This window comes from Eurytemora carolleeae, unplaced genomic scaffold, assembly GCF_000591075.1.
Source record: "Eurytemora carolleeae unplaced genomic scaffold, Eaff_2.0 scaffold1301, whole genome shotgun sequence".
NCBI lineage: Eukaryota > Metazoa > Arthropoda > Copepoda > Calanoida > Temoridae > Eurytemora > Eurytemora carolleeae.
In genome coordinates, this window is record NW_019397239.1 from 84,710 (window position 1) to 93,498 (window position 8,789).

The following is an 8,789-nucleotide window of genomic DNA, read 5'->3' on the forward strand; positions in this document are numbered from 1 at the left end:
TAAACCTTAATCCCTTCTAGACCTTAATCCCTGCTAAACCTTAATCCCTTCTAGACCTTAATTTGTTAATCTTATCCCTTCTAAACCCTAATCCGTTCTTAACTTTAATCACTCTTAACCCTGATAATCCCAATATATGAGTGTGAGAAAGTGAGTTAGCTCTTAATATAGCATGTTTTAAAAAAACACATGGGTTTCAAACTTTAAACAAGTGCAAGTGGAAAACAATATTGGTTTTTCACTTAAAGCTATTAAATACCAACCTAGCATCTTTAACTCTGTGTAAAAAAACTTCTTTTTCTTAACAATTTTTTTTCAGAAAAAAATATGCTATCGAACCAACAAGAAAAAAATGTTTAAGACTTCAGGAGGGGTGGAAAAAAATCCTGAAAATGTTGCGAATTTTTTCTTTCTGTGTATTTTATCTGGCCCAACCTGCAGGTTAGATTATAAAATTATAAATTATAATATCAATTATACACTTATAATCAAATCAATAAATGAAAGTTTGAAAAGATGTGTGAAAAGAAACTAGAAAATAAACGAGAATATCAGTTTTTGTTCTCTGCTTAATGAATCAGCTAAAAACTTTACTAAGAATAAAACACAAAGTTTCTCCCAGTCAGCGAATCAATTCAGAAAACGGCGCGAAAAACCTTCTATGAAAACATTCTGCAAACTCTTTCACCGAAAGATGCCTCTTTTGATTTATTATTAAAGAGACAATCAAATTATTTTCACCGTTAGTTAGAAAATTGTCTATCTAACATAGAATTAAAAAAGCAGTTCCTTTCAATAATTATAAATTACCTTTAAATTTCTTCTAAGCGATTTGAATTAACGCGATTGGCGTAAAAAAGCGCAAATTCTGTCAATATATTTGCAAGTAAAATTAAGAAATTGTGAATATTCTGTTTAGATTAAGATTAATGAACACAATATTCTTCCAATATATATTTAACAAGGGTTGCCAAGTTCTGAACAGTTTACTTATTCTAAACATTTTGTTTAGAACTTGGATCAGACATAAACTTTCCAGTGGTTCGGGTCAAGGTAAGTTCAAATTAAGAAGGAAACTGAATTTTTTAAATATCAAGAATTACATATATCATATAGATTTAAACTGCTATGCAAAGTTTCATAATTTTTCAAGATTTGGTCGACTTAGAAGTGTTGCAAGTGCAACCCTATGGTCTTTGATTCCACCTTACTAACTCACTTGTATAACCTTTTTTGAAGCACCTTTTATAATTTTAGTTTTTAAAAAGGAATAGGCTTAATTCTCATCAATTTTTGCTTGAGAACCTTTGGATCACTATGCGTAACATTACTTTGCTTTAACGTTCACAACGAAAAAAAACGTTCCATGAACAGTAACGTTAACAGTAAAACGAAATAAACTGATTACATATCACCATCTCTTATTTTCTCTTCCCAATATCTTGGCAACCTAATGGAGTAAAACTTTGATATTTCAAACTATAACTAGCTAACTTCTTAGAGGTTTACAATTTTGGAGTTAAAGGCGAGTAATCAGTTTTTGGAATAAAACTACAAGATCAAAAAATCAAATTGTTTAAATATCTCTGTAGAATAACAAACCTTGGTAAAATGTGTCATATCTATGGAATTAAAGTAAAATCAGAAACTAATATTTGAAAAAAAGTATTTAAGAAAAACAGATAAAACGAAAGCTAAAACAGGGATATCTTAGACCTTGGGGCACTATGCGGCATAAAAAAGATACAGTTTTAAAGATACTCTTTGGAAATAAACAGCACAGACTGATTAGTACTCCCTTTTAAAATTCCTAAACAGTCCCTTTCAGGAGATCCTAGTCCCTGAGTACGGAGTGATTGGTAAAAACGCTGTTCTATCCTGTTCCTACACCTCTACACACGGAGTATATTCTGTACGATGGTACAAGAACGGAGTAGAGTTCTACTGGTGAGATATACATCGCCGTCAATACAATGAAGACGACTTTCTATTTCAATTTTTTATTTCTATCAAGCCGTTAAGCATCATGGATACACATAAATATTTGAACAAAGAGAAGTTGTCAATTAACAGATTCTCTTTGTTTACTTTTAAACTTGTAATTTGAAGAAAGCTTGTTATTCAAACCTGAATAGAAAAGCTGTCTTTATTGCATTGGTATAAACGCGACCATTGTAGGAGCATTTTATCAAAGGACCGTCAGCTATTTTGTTGTATTATTAAAGGGACCGTCAGCTATGTTTTTGTATTATTAAAGGGACCGTCAGCGATGTTGTTGTATTATTAAAGGGACTGTGAGCGATATTGTTGTACTATTAAAGGGACTGTGAGCGATATATTTGTATTATTAAAGAGACCATCAGCGATATATTTGTATTATTACAGGGACTAAGAGCGATATATTTGTATTATTAAAGGGACCATCAGCGATATATTTATATTATTAAAGGGACTGTGAGCGATATAGTTGTATTATTAAAGGGACTGTGAGCGATGTAGTTGTATTATTAAAGGGACCATCATCGATATATTTGTATTATTAAAGGGACTGTGAGCGATATATTTGTATTATTAAAGGGCCCGTCAGCGATATATTTGTATTATTAAAGGGACTGTGAGCGATATAGTTGTATTATTAAAGGGAGTGTGAGTGATATAGTTGTATTATTAAAGGGAATGTGAGCGATGTAGTTGTATTATTAAAGGGACCGACAGCGATATATTTGTATTATTAAAAGGACTGTCAGTGATATATTTGTATTGTTAAAGGGACAGTGAGCGATATAGTTGTATTTTTAAAGGGACCGTCAGCGATATATTTGTATTATTAAAGGGAATGTGAGCGATGTAGTTGTATTACTAAAGGGACTGTGAGCGATATAGTTGTATTATTAAAGGGAATGTGAGCGATGTAGTTGTATTATTAAAGGGACTGTGAGCGTTATATTTGTATTATTAAAGGGACTGTGAGCGATATAGTTGTATTATTAAAGGGACTGTGAGCGATATAGTTGTACTATTAAAGGGACCGACAGCAATATATTTGTATTATTAAAGGGACTGTGAGCGATATAGTTGTATTATTAAAGGGAATGTGAGCGATGTAGTTGTATTACTAAAGGGACTGTGAGCTATATAGTTGTATTATTAAAGGGACTGTCAGCGATATAGTTGTATTATTAAAGGGACTGTGAGCGATATAGTTGTATTATTAAAGGGAATGTGAGCGATGTAGTTGTATTACTAAAGGGACTGTGAGCNCTTAACCTGAACTTGAATCTGAACCTTAACCTGAACCTAAACTTGAACCTGAACCTGAACCTGAACCTGAACCTGAACCTGAACCTGAACCTGAACCTAAACCTAAACTTTGGCATGAACTATGATTGGTTGAAAAACATACTTTGTAAATGAGAAAACCCATCCGGACCCTCATGTTTAAAACTGCAAGTTTTCCACATTTTACAGCTAACATAAAATTTTTATATTTAGCTTTCAAATTATATTAATTCTATGAAAAGCTGGGACTGGATACGGTTGTTGAATGTTTTCAATATATTTTCCTTCCCATTTTCTATTCTTTAATACAGAAAAATAAATAGTAAACATCGAACTGTTTCAAGGATTTAGATCTAAACAATAAACATTAAGGTCGGCGGAACAAAAATTTGAAAAGTTAAAATAAAAAATAATTACAATTAAAATAAAATGTATTTGTCGTGTAATTTTCGTTAATATTTATTTATGTGTTAATTAACTCTTGTCGTTTTGAGATGAAAATTAACCATCATTTAACAATGTAGAAACGCTTTAAATTGAGATCACTTGAAATTGTGGGAACAGTCCCTTAAATCATGATTTTTGATCCTTGAACTCTTTCATATGAATTGTGTTGAACAAGAAATATTGATGATTTTTTTTGAAATTATTTTTACTCTTGATAAAAAAGATTGTTTGTGTGATAAAAATAAAGAAATTATGCGGAATTTATTTTCTTTCAATATTGCTGAACATATATTTATTTTATCCCAAATAAAAATAAAGTGAATCGTTGACGACTTTTTTTTACAAAGAGTCACTTAAATAGCAAAGGAAAGGTTTTTTAAATTCCTGTGGAGTAATTAAGAAGATAAAAAGACCATTAGAATCAAGGTTGTTTCTTAAAGTTAAATACTCTGGACTCATAGCAATGGACAATCAAAATCCTCATATTACGTCACGGAGTATTGGCGGAGGATAAAGTGACAACGTTGTTGTTTAGAGGGGGAAAGGATTTTCTCCACCCCCTCTCACCAAGATCGGTGTTACTTCATCTTCCACCAATAAGCAGTTACGTCATAAGAGGATTTTGCTATGAAGACGACATTTTCCTCTTAATAGCCTGTGTTAAAATATTGCTAGCTAATATAAGTTAGGAATAAACCACAGAATATTTGTGTCAAAGTGGGAAACTTCGGGTTAAACTTGGACAAAGAATAATCAATAAAAAGAAAACTTATAAAAATAATAATGATAATCATAGTAAACAATAAACATTATGGTTTTCGATGATTTATAAATTATAATTTTCAGTTATCTTCCGGGTACAGATAATCCTATATCAGTCTTTCCAGCACCTGGTCTTCATGTAGAGGTTAGTCATCTTGTAGAGGTTAGTCATCATGTAGAGGTTAGTCATCTTGAAGCGGTTAGTCATCTTGTAGAGGTTAGTCATCATGTAGAGGTTAGTCATCTTGTAGAGGTTAGTCATCTTGTAGAGGTTAGTCATCTTGTAGAGGTTAGTCATCTTGTAGAGGTTAGTCATCCTGTAGAGGTTAGTCATCATGTAGAGGTTAGTCATCATGTAGAGGTTAGTCATCATGTAGAGGTTAGTCATCTTGTAGAGGTTAGTCATCATGGAGAGGTTAGTCATCATGTAGAGGTTAGTCATCCTGTAGAGGTTAGAGGTTAGTCATCCTGTAGAGGTTAGTCATCTTGTTGAGTTTAGTCATCATGTAGAGGTTAGTCATCATATAGAGTTTAGTAATCTTGTAGAGGTTAGTCATCATGTAGAGGTTAGTCATCTTGTAGAGGTTAGTCATCCTGTAGAGTTTAGTCATCCTGTAGAGGTTAGTCATCTTGTAGAGTTTAGTCATCTTGTAGAGTTTAGTCATCATGTAGAGGTTAGTCATCTTGTAGAGGTTAGTCATCCTGTAGAGGTTAGTCATCCTGTAGAGGTTAGTCATCATGTAGAGGTTAGTCATCTTGTAGAGTTTAGTCATCCTGTAGAGGTTAGTCATCTTGTAGAGTTTAGTCATCATGTAGAGGTTAGTCATCATGTAGAGGTTAGTCATCCTGTAGAGGTTAGTCATCATGTAGAGGTTAGTCATCTTGTAGAGGTTAGTCATCATGTAAAGATTAGTCATCCTGAAGAGGACGAGCTAAGTAACCATGTAGATGTTAGGCATCATATAGAGATTAATCATCTTGTACGTAGAGATTAGTCATCCTGTAGAGGTTAGTCATCATGTAGAGGTTAGTCATCATGTATGTTAGTCATCCTGTAGGTTAGTCATCATGTTGGTTAGTCATCCTGTAGGTTAGTCATCATGTAGGTTAGTCATCATGTAGGTTAGTCATCATGTAGGTTAGTCATCATGTTTGTTAGTCATCATCTAGAGGTTAGTGATCATGTAGGTTAGTCATCCAGTAGCAGAATTACGTAATGGCACGTCACAGCGTATTCTTTGAACCTTTTTTTTCAACCATGAAAAGAGATTCATGCATTCAGTTTATTTCCTTTCTTGAAAATTATCAATTTTCTTAAATAAAAACTCTCCAACATTTTTACTCAGTCAAAGATTGTAATTGTAATTTCAAGTGACATTTTATTAACAGATGGCCATGGCCGATTTACAATCTTAAATTTTAAATAATTATATGATAAATTTCTTAAAAAGTCACTTGTAAAAAGAAGCCCCAATGGGAAAAATTTCCACTTAAAAAAAAACATGGATATTTCATTCATTCTTAATCAGACAATAAACTTAGTATACTTTTGTGAATGGGTCATACCACTCTATAAATTTAAGTTACTTTAAATTGCGTCGATATCACTTTAAAACTGAAGTTTAAAATTTTATAAATATTTATTAATAAACTAGAACTGTCGGCAAATCTAAAAATATTTAAAATATTTTATCTAAAGGATTGAAAGGATGGAAAGGAAAGGATTAGGAAAGTAATACAGATTTTCCCGTCATCGGTAGTGCGTGGGATTTGATTTTGATTTGATGCATATAAATCCGGGAAACCAAATTTAGAGAATTTAACCTTCAACAGATTTCTAGAGCTAAGAATATAAAGTTTTACCGTGAGAGCAATTCTATCTGAGAACCAGAGCCAACTTTTCCAACAAAATTGTTCTTTACAGTTTCCTTTAAAAAAAGTTTACGTTTTACACCAAATTTACCATTCTTTGTAGAAAGTATATTGTAGTTAAATTTCTCCCAAGTGTTCAAGCTAGATCATCATTTTTGCAGGAATAATATTTTTCTACTTGTAAGCAAATATTTTTAGGTTGAAAAATCCTCTGCTACTTCAGTTTATCTACAAAACCTTACGCTGGATAGCACAGGTAAGGGATTAGTTTATACATCTTAAAGGGACTGTAAGCGTAATTTCAAGTGACCTTCTGCTAAGATGGCAATGTCCGATTTACAACGGTACCCTTAAAACCTTAATCTGAACAAAAATGTGGAAGATACCGTCGTTTTTCTGGCACGAAAAGTGTTTATTTCTGTAAGTTTCTCCTTTGCTTCTTATAAACAAGAAATGCGCAAGTCACTTTCGCAGAGAACCCGCAAAAGAAAAAAATCATGCATATATATATATAATTTATACTTGATCAGAAAAGCTTTCGATGGTACTGTTGTAAATCGGGTAATGCCATCTTTGCATGGAGGGTCAGTTTAAAATACGCTTCTTAGACAACATTTAAGTTTCAAATCAAATCAAATCAAATCAAATATAAATATTTGTCTCAAGTTAAAAATATGGAAAATATCATATTTTAAAACATATTTATTAAACTTGAGACGGGGACCAGCCAGGGGCTGTTTAACACCCAGCCTCCCACTGGAGAGTCAGTTTTTGCAATGATGCTGACTTGAAGAGGTGCTGCTAGATGTCATGCTGCTCATGGGATGGAGGGAGTTGGAGCTACTGGAGAGTTTAACCATTGGCGCAATTTTTTTTACAAAACTTGAATTTACCAGAATAAAAGAACGAAATATTTTTAGAAGATACCTAACATTTTCTTCTAGTAAAAATATAACTTCTAATTTCAAAATGCTTTCGAAAGTTCCATATTGTGAACAAAATGTTAGGTAAAGGAATTAAGGCTTTACCACAAACCAAAGTATTTAATCCTTATATCATTGCATCTTAATGGTGTAAATCTTTGATTTTTCAAACTTATATTACTTGATCTAGTTTGAAAATTTTAAGAACGCCCAAAGAAAGTCATATTCAAAGGATTTTATTTAATCCTTTCACAATTTACAAAACATATAGTTTGTACATTTATTATGTATAAATAATGTATATACAATATTCTCAGAAACATGTATATCTATCTATTCATATTTGTATCTATGTGTAATGTTGGCAGCTTTATTCAATATACATCAGAGAGAGAGAAAAATAAATATAAAGAGTTTAATATAAAGATACAAATCTTCAAGGTGCAAGGAACCTTAACTTTATGGAATGGATAGGTTTAAATTCAATTGTTGAATAATAGAAATATCTGCCATTTTAAGCTTGCCTGTGGTCTGAAAAATCTAATTATTCATTTATAAAAGATAAACCAAGATACAGGCTAAAAGGGTTCCATTTTAAACCGCAGTGGTTAATTATGCATCTTCTCTTTGTACAGCATAAAACAAAAGCAACAAAAGTTCGTAGATTAAATAACATTTTTCGTGGATTATCAAGATTTTACAAAAATCAAAATTTTTCTGACAATTTGTTGAGACCACAAATTTAAAATCCATTAACCTGAGGTTATGTAAGGTCCCACACAAAATTTGGGCCCAATCGGTTTAGCCGTTTTGACGTTTTGACGTTTCTTGGATACAAACGGACAGAGAAATAGACAAACAGACAGATAGACAAGCAAAGTATATAAATAGATATGAAGCTAAGTTTTATTATTTTTAATCCAGGACGGTATCGGTGTGAGGTGAGTGGAGAAAGTCCATTCTTCCCAACCGACTCCTTGTACGAGGATATGCTGGTAGTTGCTCTACCAAGAAGAGGACCCAGGATACAGGGAGCTAAACCAAGGTTGGATATAGGAATTAGGGAGATAAACCAAGGTTGGATATAGGAATTAGGGAGATAAACCAAGGTTGGATATAGGATTCAGGGAGTAAAATCAAGGTTGGATATAGGATACAGGGAATAAAATCAAGTTTGGATACAGGAGACAGGAAGTAAAATCAAGGTTTGATATAGGATACAGGGAGTAGAGTCAGGGTTGGATATAGGATACAGGGAGTCAAATCATGGATGGATATAGGATACAGGGAGTAGAGTCAGGGTTGGATATAGGATACAGGGAGTAGAGTCAGGGTTGGATATAGGATACAGGGAGTAGATTCAGGGTTGGATATAGGATACATGGAGTAAAATCAAGGATGGATATATAGGATACAAGGCGCAAAATCACGATTGGACATACAGGTACCACAATTAGGGTTAGAAATAGGATACATGGAGCAAAATCAAGGATGGATATAGGATAC

The 8,789-nt window shown here is 32.7% G+C and overlaps 1 protein-coding gene across 1 annotated transcript; it reads left to right on the top strand.

Moving 5' to 3' along the window:
* Positions 1–338: 338 nt before the first annotated feature.
* LOC111712971 (uncharacterized) lies at positions 339–8,360 on the top strand (the record flags this gene model as incomplete). The annotated part of the gene is made up of 6 exons (XM_023487737.1): positions 339–441; positions 1,013–1,053; positions 1,829–1,947; positions 4,573–4,633; positions 6,559–6,616; positions 8,208–8,360. Coding segments are annotated over exons 1-6 (481 nt in total), but the record flags the coding sequence as incomplete, so codon positions are not given.
* Between the last annotated feature and the right edge of the window lie 429 nt (positions 8,361–8,789).